This window comes from Scyliorhinus canicula, chromosome 2 (genome assembly GCF_902713615.1).
Source record: "Scyliorhinus canicula chromosome 2, sScyCan1.1, whole genome shotgun sequence".
NCBI lineage: Eukaryota > Metazoa > Chordata > Chondrichthyes > Carcharhiniformes > Scyliorhinidae > Scyliorhinus > Scyliorhinus canicula.
The window spans coordinates 103,858,115-103,871,304 of record NC_052147.1 but is presented as its reverse complement, the minus strand read 5'-3'; the positions used below and the strand labels follow the sequence as shown (position 1 = coordinate 103,871,304).

General features: G+C 53.5%; 1 protein-coding gene across 1 annotated transcript in view; it reads left to right on the top strand.

The window, feature by feature from the left end:
• LOC119956804 (kunitz-type protease inhibitor 1-like) overlaps positions 1-12,677 on the top strand; it is a 95,697-nt gene extending 83,020 nt beyond the window's left edge. The window contains 4 exon segments of the mRNA XM_038784243.1: positions 8,941-8,991; positions 9,991-10,161; positions 11,175-11,234; positions 11,658-12,677. Of these exon segments, the coding sequence (XP_038640171.1) occupies positions 8,941-8,991; positions 9,991-10,161; positions 11,175-11,234; positions 11,658-11,830 (455 nt within the window). The 3' untranslated portion in view covers positions 11,831-12,677.
• The last annotated feature ends 513 nt before the right edge of the window (positions 12,678-13,190 follow it).

Sequence of the window (13,190 nt, the reverse complement as noted above, 5' to 3'; positions counted from 1 at the left end):
CCGAACACCAGCTACAGGACATCAACAGAAACAGGCAGTAGAACCCTCCCTTATTAAACCTGGGCACTTCCACATCTTAAAGGTCTCCCAGTTTGGTTCCTGTTCCATGTCCACATGCACAAAAAATGTGAATTTCCTGGTCGGAAAAATACAAATGACTCACTTTTAATCTGCTGGACATCTATCTCTTTGGGGTGTGTATCTGAGAGGAGAGAATGAATGGGTGTGTGAGTGAGGAGTGTGTGTGTGTGAGTGAGGTGGGTGTGAGTGAGGTGGGTGTGTGAGTGAGGTGGGTGTGTGAGTGAGGTTGGTGTGTGTGTGTGAGTGAGAGTGAGGTGGGTGTGTGTGTGTGAGTCAGAGTGAGGTGTGTGTGTGAGTGAGGCGGGCGTGTGTGTGAGAGTGAGGTGTGTGTGTGAGTGAGGTGGGTGCGTGTGTGTGAGTGAGGTGGGTGCGTGTGTGTGAGTGAGAGTGAGGTGGGTGCGTGGTGTGTGTGTGAGAGTGAGGTGGGTGTGTGGTGTGAGAGTGAGGTGGGTGTGTGTGTGTGAGAGTGAGGTGGGTGCGTGTGTGTGAGTGAGGTGGGTGTGTGTGAGAGTGAGTGTGTGTGTGTGAGAGTGAGGTGGGTGCGTGTGTGTGAGTGAGAGTGAGGTAGGTGTGTGTGAGTGAGGTGGGTGCGTGTGTGAATGAGAGTGAGGTGGGTGCGTGAGAGTGAGGGTGGGTGTGTGCGGTGTGTGTGAGTGAGGTGGGTGCGTGTGAGTGAGAGTGAGGTGGGTGCGTGTGTGAGAGTGAGGTGGGTGTGTGTGAGTGAGAGTTAGGTGGGTGCGTGTGTGAGTGAGAGTGAGGTGTGTGAGAGTGAGGTGGGTGTGTGTGTGTGAGTGAGGTGGGTGTGTGTGTGAAGTGGGTGGGTGTGTGTGTGAGAGCTGGTGTGTGTGGGAGTGAGGTGGGTGTGGGTGTGGGAGTGAGGTCGTGGTGTGTGGGTGGGAGTGAGGTGGTGTGTTGGGAGTGAGGTGGGGGTGTGTGTGGAGTGATAGGTGGGGTGTGTGGTGTGGTGAGTGAGGTGTGGGTGGTGAGTGAGGTGTGGGGGTGTGTGGAGGTGTGAGTGAGGTGTGTGTGAGTGAGAGTGAGGTGGGTGTGGGAGAGTGAGGTGGGTGTGTGAGAGTGAGGTGGATGTGAGGTGGGTGTGTGTGAGTGAGGTGGGTGTGTGTGAGTGAGGTGGGTGTGTGTGAGTGAGGTGGGTGTGGAGTGAGGTGGGTGTGTGTGAGTGAGGTGGTGTGAGTGAGGTGGGTGTGTGTGTGTGAGTGAGGTGGGTGCGTGTGTGTGAGTGAGAGTGAGGTGTGTGTGAGTGAGGTGGGCGTGTGTGTGTGAGTGAGAGTGAGGTGTGTGTGTGAGTGAGGTGGGTGTGTGTGTGTGTGAGAGTGAGGTGGGTGTGTGTGTGTGAGAGTGAGGTGGGTGCGTGTGTGTGTGTGAGAGTGAGGTGGGTGTGTGTGTGTGAGAGTGAGGTGGGTGTGTGTGTGTGAGAGTGAGGTGGGTGTGTGTGGGTGTGGTGTGTGTGTGAGAGTGAGGTGGGTGCGTGTGTGTGAGAGTGAGGGGGTGCATGTGTGTGAGTGAGGTGGGTGTGACTGAGGTGGGTGTGTGTGTGAGAGTGAGGTGTGTGTGTGAGAGTGAGGTGTGTGTGAGTGAGAGTGAGGTGGGTGCGTGAGAGTGAGGTGGGTGCGTGTGTGTGTGAGTGAGGTGGGTGTGTGCGTGTGTGTGTGAGTGAGGTGGATGTGTGTGAGTGAGAGTTAGGTGGGTGCGTGTGTGTGAGTGAGGTGGGTGCGTGTGTGTGAGAGTGAGGTGGGTGTGAGTGAGGTGGGTGTGTGAGTGAGGTGGGTGTGAGTGAGGTGGGTGTGTGTGAGTGAGAGTGAGGTGGGTGAGAGTGAGAGTGAGGGTGGGTGAGAGTGAGGTGGGTGTGAGTGAGAGTGAGATGGGTGTGTGTGTGAGTGAGGTGGGTGTGTGTGTGTGAGTGAGTGAGGTGGGTGTCTGTGTATGAGTGAGGTGGGTGCGTGTGTGTGTGAGAGTGAGGTGGGGTGGTGTGTGAGAGTGAAGTGGGTGTGTGTGAGAGAGTGAGGTGGTGTGTGTGAGGAGGTGGGTGTGTGTGTGAGAGTGAGGTGGGTGGTGTGAGTGAGGTGGGTGTGTGTGTGTGAGAGTGAGGTGGGTGTGTGTGTGAGAGTGAAGTGGGTGTGTGTGAGAGTGAGGTGGGTGTGTGTGAGTGAGGTGGGTGTGGTGTGTGTGAGAGTGAGGTGGGTGTGTGTGGTGTGAGAGAGAGTGAGGTGGGTGTGTGTGTGAGTGAGGTGGGTGTGAGGGGTGTGTGGGAGTGAGGTGTGTGAGAGTGAGGTGTGTGAGAGTGAGGTGTGTGAGAGTGAGGTGTGTGTGAGTGAGGTGGGTGTGTGGGTGTGGAGTGAGGAGTGTGAGAGCGAGGTGGGTGTGTGTGTGTGTGAGTGAGGTGTGTGGGTGTGTGAGAGTGAGGTGGGTGTGTGTGTGAGGTGGGTGAGAGTGAGGGGGTGTGGTGTGTGAGGTGAGGTGGGTGTGTGTGAGGTGGGTGTGTGTGAGTGAGGTGTGTGAGAGTGAGGTGGGTGTGTGTGGGTGTGAGTGAGGTGTGTGTGAGAGTGAGGTGTGTGTGAGAGTGAGGTGTGTGTAGAGTGAGGTGGGTGTGAGAGTGAGGTGGGTGTGTGTGTGTGTGTGAGGTGGGGTGTGAGAGTGAGGTGGGTGTGTGAGAGTGAGGTGGGTGTGTGAGAGTGAGGTGGGTGTGTGAGAGTGAGGTGGGTGTGTGAGAGTGAGGTGGGTGTGTGAGTGAGAGTGAGGGGGTGTGTGTGAGTGAGGTGGGTGTGTGTGAGGTGGGTGTGCGTGAGGTGGGTGGGTGTGAGTGAGGTGTGTGTGAGTGAGGTGGTGTGTGAGTGAGGTGGTGTGTGAGTGAGGTGGGTGTGTGTGTGTGTGTGAGAGTGAGGTGTGTGTGTGTGAGAGGGTGTGTGTGTGAGAGTGAGGTGGGTGTGTGAGTGGGTGGGTGTGTGTGTGAGTGAGAGAGTGAGGTGGGTGTGTGTGTGAGAGTGAGGTGGGTGTGTGAGTGAGGTGGGTGTGTGTGAGGTGGGGTGCGTGAGGTGGGTGGGTGTGAGTGAGGTGGGTGTGTGAGTGAGGTGGGGTGTGAGTGAGGTGGGTGTGTGAGTGAGGTGGGTGTGTGTGTGTGTGTGTGAGAGTGAGGTGTGTGGTGGTGTGAGAGTGGGTGTGTGTGTGTGAGAGTGAGGTGGGTGTGAGTGAGGTGGGTGTGTGTGAGTGAGAGTGTGAGGTGGGTGTGTGTGAGAGTGAGGTGGGTGTGAGTGAGGTGTGTGTGGGAGTGAGAGTGAGGTGGGTGTGTGAGAGTGAGGTGGGTGTGTGTGAGAGTGAGGTGGGTGTGTGTGAGAGTGAGGTGGGTGAGAGTGAGGTGGGTGAGAGTGAGGTGGGTGAGAGTGAGGTGTGTGAGTGAGGTGTGTGTGAGTGAGGGGGTGTGAGTGAGGTGGGTGTGTGTGTGTGTGAGAGTGAGGTGGGTGTGTGTGTGTGTGAGAGTGAGGTGGGTGTGTGTGTGTGTGTGAGAGTGAGGTGGGTGTGTGTGTGAGAGTGAGGTGGGTGTGTGAGTGAGGTGGGTGCATGTGTGTGAGTGAGAGAGTGAGGTGGGTGTGTGTGGTGAGAGTGAGGTGGGTGTGTGTGAGAGTGAGGTGGGTGTGTGTGTGTGTGTGTGTGTGAGTGAGGTGTGTGTGTGTGTGAGTGAGGTGTGTGTGTGTGTGGTGAGTGAGGTGGGTGTGTGTGTGTGAGGTGGGTGTGTGTGAGTGAGGTGGGTGTGGTGTGTGTGAGAGTGAGGTGGGTGTGTGAGAGTGAGGTGGGTGTGTGAGAGTGAGGTGGGTGTGAGTGGAGGTGGGTGTGAGTGAGGGTGTGTGTGAGTGAGGTGTGTGTGTGTGAGTGAGGTGTGTGTGTGTGAGAGTGAGGTGGGTGTGTGAGAGTGAGGTGGGTGTTTGAGAGAGAGGTGGGTGTGTGAGAGTGAGGTGGGTGTGAGAGTGAGGTGTGTGTGAGTGAGGTGGGGTGTGTGTGGGTGTGAGTGAGGAATGTGTGAGAGTGAGGGGGGTGTGTGTGTGTGTGAGTGAGGTGTGTGGGGTGTGTGAGTGAGGTGGGTGAGAGTGAGGTGGGTGTGTGTGTGTGAGAGTGAGGTGGGTGTGTGTGAGTGAGGTGGGTGTGAGTGAGGTGGGTGTGTGTGAGGTGGGTGTGTGTGAAGTGGGTGTGTGTGAGGTGGGTGTGTGTGAGTGAGGTGTGTGAGAGTGAGGTGGGGTGTGTGTGGGTGTGAGTGAGGTGTGTGTGAGAGTGAGGTGGGTGTGTGTGTGTGTGTGAGTGAGGTGGGTGTGTGGGTGTGAGTGAGGTGGGGGTGTGAGAGTGAGGTGGGTGTGTGAGAGTGAGGTGGGTGTGTGTGAGTGAGAGTGAGGAGGGTGTGTGTGAGTGAGGTGGGTGTGTGTGGGGTGGGTGTGTGTGAGGTGGGTGGGTGTGTGTGAGGTGGGTGTGTGTGAGGTGGGTGTGTGAGTGAGGTGGGTGTGTGTGTGTGTGTGAGAGAGTGAGGTGTGTGTGTGTGTGAGAGTGAGGTGTGTGTGTGTGAGAGTGAGGTGGGTGTGTGAGTGGGGTGGGTGCGTGTGTGTGAGTGAGAGTGAGGTGGGTGTGTGTGTGAGAGTGAGGTGGGTGTGTGTGTGAGAGTGAGGTGGGGTGTGAGTGAGGTGGGTGTGTGTGAGAGTGAGGTGGGTGTGTGTGAGAGTGAGGTGGGTGAGAGTGAGGTGGGTGAGAGTGAGGTGGGTGAGAGTGAGGTGGGTGAGAGTGAGGTGGGTGAGAGTGAGGTGTGTGAGTGAGGTGTGTGAGTGAGGTGTGTGAGTGAGGTGTGTGTGAGTGAGGTGTGTGTGTGTGTGAGAGTGAGGGTGGGTGTGTGTGTGTGTGAGAGTGAGGTGGGTGTGTGTGTGTGTGTGAGAGTGAGGTGTGTTGTGTGTGTGTGAGAGTGAGGTGGGTGTGTGTGAGTGAGAGAGTGAGGTGTGGGTGTGTGTGTGAGAGTGAGGTGGGTGTGAGTGAGGTGGGTGTGGGAGTGAGAGTGGGGTGGGTGTGTGTGAGAGTGAGGTGAGGTGTGTGAGAGTGAGGTGTGTGAGAGTGAGGTGTGTGAGAGTGAGGTGTGTGAGAGTGAGGTGGGTGAGAGTGAGGTGTGTGAGTGAGGTGTGTGAGTGAGGTGGGTGTGTGTGAGTGAGAGTGAGGTGGGTGTGTGTGTGTGTGAGTGAGGTGGGTGTGTGTGTGTGTGTGAGTGAGGGGTGTGTTTGTGTGATTGAGGTGTGTGTGTGTGTGTGTGTGAGTGAGGTGGGTGTGTGTGTGTGAGAGTGAGGTGGGTGTGTGAGAGTGAGGTGGGTGTGTGAGAGTGAGGTGGGTGTGTGAGAGTGAGGTGGGGTGTGAGTGAGGTGTGTGTGTGTGAGTGAGGTGTGTGTGTGTGAGTGAGGTGTGTGTGTGTGTGAGAGTGAGGTGGGTGTGTGAGAGTGAGGTGGGTGTTTGAGAGAGAGGTGGGTGTGTGAGAGTGAGGTGGGTGCGAGAGTGAGGTGGGTGTGAGTGAGGCGTGTGTGTGAGTGAGGTGTGTGTGTGTGAGTGAGGTGGGTGTGAGTGAGGTGGGTGTGTGTGAGTGAGTGTGTGTGTGTGTGAGAGTGAGGTGGGTGTGTGAGAGTGAGGTGGGTGTGTGAGAGTGAGGTGGGTGTGTGAGAGTGAGGTGGGTGTGTGAGAGTGAGGTGGGTGTGTGAGAGTGAGGTGGGTGTGTGTGAGTGAGGTGTGTGTGTGTGTGTGTGTGTGTGAGTGAGGTGGGTGTGTGTGAGTGAGGTGTGTGTGTGAGAGTGAGGTGGGTGTGTGTGTGAGAGAGTTGGGTGGGTGTGTGTGAGTGAGGTGGGTGGGTGTGAGTGAGGTGGGTGTGTGAGAGTGAGGTGGGTGTGTGAGAGTGAGGTGGGTGTGTGAGTGAGGTGGGTGCGTGTGTGTGAGTGAGGGGTGTGAGTGAGGTGTGAGAGTGAGGTGGGTGCGTGTGTGTGAGGTGGGTGTGAGTGAGGTGGGTGGGTGTGAGTGAGGTGTGTGTGTGAGAGTGAGGTGGGTGTGTGTGTGAGAGAGTTGGGTGTGTGTGTGTGAGTGAGGTGGGTGGGTGTGTGTGAGTGAGGTGGGTGTGAGTGAGGTGGGTGTGTGTGAGAGTGAGGTGGGTGTGTGAGAGTGAGGTGGGTGTGTGTGTGTGTGTGTGTGAGAGTGAGGTGGGTGTGTGAGTGAGGTGGGTGCGTGTGGGTGAGTGAGGGGTGTGAGTGAGGAGTGAGGTGGGTGTGTGTGTGTGAGGTGGGTTGCGTGGGTGTGAGTGAGGTGGGTGGGTGTGTGTGAGTGAGGGTATAAGGTTGTTTGGACTAAGAGAAAGCCATCACAGATATAATGAGCTTTAAAAGTGAGGATGAACACAAAGTGGAAAATAAAGGTATAATACCGCAGATGCTAGAGATCTGAAATAAAAGCGAAGGTGCTGGAAAACCTCAGCAAGTCTGAGATAAACCAGATTAACGTTTCAAGTCCAAAATTACTCTTTTCCGAACTGGAGAGAGGTGGGGAATGTGATGGTTTAAGTTATTGAAAAGTTGGTGGAGGGACTGGTGGAGCAGATGTAATGTAGGAACCTCAGCAGCAAATGTGTGCATCGCAAGATCCCACAAGCAGTGACGTGATAATGACAAGATAGACTCTCTTCACGATATTGGTTGAGGGATAAATATTGACCAGGGGACAACCAGGGATAACTCCCCAGCTGCCCTTCGAAATAATGTCATGGCATCTTTAACATCCACCTGAGTGGGCAGACAGTTCAGCAGCTCATCCAAAAGACCTCATCTTGGGCAAATTTTTTATGTTGCACTGGAAGTGTCAGCCTAGATGATGTGTTCAAGTCTCTGTGGGTGGAACTTGGAGCCATGACCTGACGCACTGCTCCCAGGGGGCCACGGCTAACTATGTGGATGGAAAGTGAACCACGGAAGAAGAAAGAATAATGGACGCAGTACTCCAGGAATTAAATAATTCAGGACAATCTGAAACAGGTTGGATACTCGATCGATTTGATAGTTAAGCAATTAATGCAAGGCAGCAATCAATAAAGCTCGTCGGATGTTGAACTGTTGAATGTAAGCCCGAGAAGATGACTTTCAAGCTTCTTGGTGCCCTGATACACTCCCAAGCTTGAACTTTGCCCCCGGTTCTGTTGCCAAGAAAGAAGAGGGATATTGAAATCCTGAGGGCCCCTGTGAAGGACATGAAACAGTTAAACTCAACACCGTTCCCTTCCTCCTTGCGCCTGTCCACCAAGGCTGATTGCTCAGCGTGCAGAGGTAGGGAGTTCATCTGGAGTAACATGGGGCCTTGCAGCCTGAAAAGGGATTGTCCAAGGGTGAGGTGGTGCACAGATCCAACTGGTTAAAGGCCATATGAGGACTTACACTAGCATTTCCTCCTCAGACAAAATGATTGATCTGCCGAGTAATGGAAGGAAAACGCATAGAATTGATTAAAAGGAGCAGCACCGGTGGTTAGCATTGTTGCCTCACGGCGCTAAAGTCCCAGGTTCGATCCCGGCTCCGGGTCACTGTCGTGTGGAGTTTGCACATTCTCCCTGTGCTTGCATGGGATTTGCCCCCACAACCCAATGATGTGCAGGGTAGTTCGATTGACCATGCTAAATTGGCCCTTAATTGGAAAAAATTAATTGTGTACTCTTAAGTTTTTTAGAAAAGAAAAGAATTGATTAAGCAATTAGACTACATAAAATTCACAGCCCAGAAATAGGCCAATTTGTCAAAGCCACTGCTTATTTTACTCCTTTGGCCTTGCCTAATGTCATTGAAGCAGCAAACGGAGACTCCCATGTCCTACATTTATTCTGTTTTACACACTCATCGTTACCATCTCTCAGCTTCCCTCGTTCTTTCCCTTCCCCAGTTCTTGCTGCTGCCCTCCCTTCCACTTTGCCACTTTAGCCTGGTGTCTGCCCCCTCCCCAGCTCCTCCACCACCAAATTCCAGTTTCATGCTCACATCCTCCTTCCCAGCTCCCACCAAGTTCTCACTTTCCACCAGTTCTGCTTTTTTGGTTTAGTTTGTTCTCTGAGCTGAGGGCCGACAAGGCCAGCATCTATTGCCCACCTCTAAGGGCCCTGGCTGGGTGGTGCTTGGCTGCCGCCTCAGGCTCTGCAGCCCACATGCCGGCAGCATTTCCATGGCGCTGTTTGGATGGGGAGCTGTCTCCTTAATTTCTACCCACCCCATCCCGCCCTACCCCCAGGAAGCAATGCCTCCAGCTCCTGTTCCCTCACCTCCCCTCGCGCTGCTTCAGCCATTTGAACCCTGGCTTCAGGTGACAATGCCTGTCTTGTGAGAATTCCCTCCCATCCACCCTCAGAAAACTGAGGAGCAGGAGGAGGGTTACTGTAGGCGGGTCAGTTGGTGGGGTGGGATGGAGGATTGGAGGGAAGGCAGTACTGCTGACTCCATTACCTACAAATATGGGATGTTGCCCTGGCGACGCTGACAATCCTGTCTAACATGATGGGCGGCATGCAATGGGTGCTGAAGAGGCTTCACAAGGACCTGAGGGCCTGTGCACCTAATCTGAAACATGTACCCTGGAGAGTGACGGTGTTTATCCATCAATCTGGGTGTGATTTGTACCCAGCCCAGGAAATGATGATGCAATGTGCATATTCCTCCACATTCTGCCTCTGTTAATCTGCTGTGTCTTGGATCAGCTTTGGGTTATCCTTATGACCGGAGTCTCCTCCTCGCTGTTTCTTTCATGTTCACTGCTCTGGGCAGGGATGAGTAAGGATGACTGTAACTCAACTCTCCTTTGACTTGTGTTTTACAGTGAGTAAACAATTCGACCAGCTGCTGGAAATAGACATTCCCAAGGAGAAAGGTAAACTTTTCAATGGAGGATTCATTCGAGGTTCTGTGGGCTGAATTTTACCGTGATGGTGGTTTCCCCAATGGCCTTCTGGAAATCCGGGCGGCAAGCCCACTTTGGCCATTTTGCAGGAGCCCAGGTTACAATCCCATGCTAGTTGACCCTCCTTCTCCCTTCTCTTCTCCCCCCCCCCCCCCACCCAAGAGCTTCCAGCCAATCAGAGGTCCAGCATCTCAGCAGTGCCACCGAGAGCAGTGGCCACTGTGAGGGCTGCGGCTAGCTGATGAGGATGCCGGGCTGCCCAGCCAGGTGAACAGTGTGGAGTTGTTGCGACCCGGCCAGGGTGGTGGGGTGGAGCAGGTGAGTGCATGGTCTTGGTGGGGGCAGGCAATTGAGACCTGGCCAATGTGTGCCCCTCCCATGCCACCTTTAGCCCACTGAGAAGCCACCAGGGTTTAACTGGCCAGCTCCCCATGTGACACCTGTCTCTGGTAAAGTGCCGGTGGCGATAGGAAGAAGGCCTTAATTGATCACTTACGTGACTCAGGTGGCCTCTGGGTGGAGGGCCATCCATCAGCTCCCCCAAACAGGAAGATGACCGGTACTTCAACGTTCCACCCTGTTCCTGCACCATTTTGTGGCACTTCTTCCCTGCACTCCCACCGGTACCTAACCTCACCCAAAAAGTTCAGCCTGGTTGAGTGGCCAAGCATATGAGTGTCCCCTGAGTCCATTCTGCCATCCAATGGTAGGATTATGATTTCAGTGAAGTGTCATGTTGACCAGAGGAGAGAGAGAGAGAGAGAGAGAGAGATGCGTCTGTGCACACTCTTTGTGCACAGCCCCCTCTATCTCTCTCTCTCTATGAATGAATGAATGAGATGCTCTCCCCTTTCTCTGACGGAGTTGTATTCCGAGCGTACAGTTGTTCTGAGCAAGCAGTGGGTCATGGCGACTGTGACCAGAATTTTCAGAGAGCTAACCCATATTGTCGCTGTCTCCCATTCCCAGCTCGCTGTACATACCCGCCCGTTACTGGTCGCTGCCGAGCCGACTTCAGCCGTTTCTACTACAATCCCTACACCAAGACTTGTGAGCGTTTCACGTATGGTGGTTGTGATGGCAATGAGAACCGGTTTGAAAAGAAGGATGTATGTATACAAGCCTGCAAAGGTGTGACAGGTAGGGCCACATTCTCTGCTGACCTTTTGTAGATTGCAATACCTCGACAGTCAGCTGTGTTAACCTCCGCACCGTTGTCTTTGGGACCAGAAAAGCTGCTGTGGTTGCCTGTCCTGACTTATAGGTGACTCCAGACCCACACCATCAATCGTTGACGGCCTTCTGAAATGTCTAGCAAGATGCTCCGTTACATCGAACGGATTACATCCGTTACCCCCACCAAGGGGTTCATGAAAGAAGACCAGTCATCACCTTCTCGAAGAAATATTGAATGGAAATAAACACAGTTTTCACCCCCATCAATTGTATTGGAGGTTAAGATGGCCAAGTCTCCAAACTATATTAAATTACCAGAACGTAGCCAAAAAGGTTCAATACAGAGGTTTTCACTCCCACCAATGGTCTAGTGGCCATCCGGAATAGTGTTGCCTTCCGTCTGAGGGTAGAGATCAGGGTCAGCTCTGTCCCAATTGCATCCACTGTTTCAACTTAATCCCTGTCTAACTGGTAAACGTGGAGCATGGTTCATATTGAACCAGGTCTAAATCTCGTATTACTACTTCTGGCTGAATCAATATGGGTTGTGGCTAGGGAGGTTTTGGGGAGCGGGCGTTCTGACCTCACTTACGGATTGCCAACCCTCCAGGATTGGCCTGGAATCTCCAGGGATAGAAGATTAATCTCTAGAACACTGCTGTGCGCGACCCTGGAGAAAAATCATTTGGACATTAAAAAAGATTGGTTTGGTTTCTTTGAACATTTCTCTTTACCAGATACAAAAATATTGAAACGGGGGGAAAGAAGGCTGTTTGGCTGAAAGTCATCATCCGATTGGGTAATGGTCTTTTTGCTTTCCAATTGCTTAGGAAGGCAGCGGCTCACAAAGATGGGTGTGTTGGCCAACTAATGGCTGGAGCGTGGGGGGCAAGTCATGTGATGAAACCTCCAGGAATACACTGAATCAGAGTTAACAACCTTATCCTCATTTCATTTCTGTTTTTCTTGTTTTTTAGAAAAGGATGTTTTTTCCCGAAGTTTGTTTGAAAGGCAGAAGCAAGGAAATTCTTCAAACGGTCAGTATTCTGCGACTAAGTGGGCGGTAGATGGCGCAGTGGTTAGCACTTCTGTCTGGGTTCGATCTCGGCCCCGGGTTGCTGTCCATGTAGAGTTTGCATATTATTCCCGTGAACTGCGTGAGTCTCACCTGAACAACCCAAAGATGTGCAGGGTAGGTGGAATGACCACGCTAAATTGCCCCTTAATTGGAAAAGAAAAGAATTGGGTACTCTAAATTTATGTTACAAACGTATTCCGCGACCGAGAGGGGACAGAAAGGAGGCATTGAGAGCGAGATTAACAAAAAGGATGCGGAAGGATTAAGGGTGAGAATAGTGGGGCAAGATTAGAGAAGGGGTGACATTGGAAGGGTGTGGAGTGAAGGATATCTCTCTCTCTCTCCCCCTACTCTGACTCTCTCCCTCTCTCTCTCTCTCTAGCAAATGTTGCCATAGCGGTGGTCCTAGCCATCTGTATCGCCGCAGTGGTTGCCGTCCTGATCTACTTCCTGCTGAAGATGAAGAAGGAGAACCGACAAGCGAGTGCGCCCAGTTCCACCGACTCCGCAGAGGAAATGAAGAAACTGGTGGCCTTGCAATCGAAACCCATCTGAGGCGGGCAGATCCAATCATGTCCGATTAAGACTGTGGGTGGGGGAGGGGAGGGGTGGGAAAAGCCTCGGTGGAAGCTGATGGGTTCCTGTTTATAGATTATAATTTTTTTTTTGAGTGCCTGGATTTCGTGCAGATGAGGTTCCAATAGTGTGTTGGCGGACATTTTGTTCAGGTTGTTGATCCAGTTGTTGCAGTTGGATTTGGCCTCTTTAATGTTGCTGCGTGAGTTCCTGGTCACGCGTTGTAACAATACCTCACTGGACCGCAAAATCTATGATCCTGACCAATGGTGAACACGCAATTTTCATCTGGTTTAATGGAGCTGGGAAGGTGGATTTAGAATCAGAGTTGGGAGATGCAAAGTATTTATTAAGATTGGGATTCAAAGCTGATTGGTCTGTGCACTATCTTAGCCCCTTTCAGCCAAGTTGACAGGCCCTGAATCAAGCCTCCATGTCAGATCTCACAGTAACCGTGGGAACAGGGACTGTTTCTAACAAGCCTTCTCATTGGCCCACAATGCTGACTATCGGCTAAATTATTCATGGGTTTGTCAGTTTTATTTTACTGCCCTTAAACATCTGAACAATGAGGCAGAATTCAAACCAGAGCAAAAACAAGTGGGAGTTGTATTTCCTTCATTTCTATTTTAGCTTTGCCATCATTTTCGTTTATTCCCTTTCCCCCATCTTGTCCTTCCCCCTCCATCCCTCACCCATTGATTCGACCTGTTGTTCCCCCCATTCTCTCCCTTCCTTCTCTATCCCGCTCGCCCCTCTTCTCCTTCGCCCCCCCCGTCCCCTTCGCGCCCCCCGCTCCTTCGCCCCCCCCCATCACCTTCGCATCCCCCAGCCCCTTCACCCCCCGTCCCCTTCGCCGTCCCCTTCGCGTCCCCCCATCCCCTTCGCCCCGCCCCATAACCCTTCGCCCGACCCGTGCCCTTCGCCCCCCCCGTCCCCTTCGCCCCTCCCCCGTCCCCTTCGCCCCCCCCTGTCCCCTTCACCCCTCCCCGTCCCCTTCCCCCCCCCGTCCCCTTCGCCCCCCCCCCCCCCCTTCGCCCCTCCCCATAACCCTTCGCCCGACCCGTCCCCTTCGACGCTCCCCCGTCCGCTTCGCCACCCCATCCCATTTGCTCCCTGTTCCCCTGGCCCCTTTACTGCCCCCCAGACCTTTCTGTCCCAACCAGCCAGCCCCCGCTGCCTCACCCAGCCCCTTCTGCCCCACCCAGCCCCCTTTCCACCCTTGTCTTTTCTCCCCCCCTTCCCCCCACCACCTCTCCCCCCTCTTTCGCTCTCTTCCTTCATTGAGATGCGCCTTGCTTACTTAATCCCAGAGACTTTATGGCAGTGGCGAAAGTAT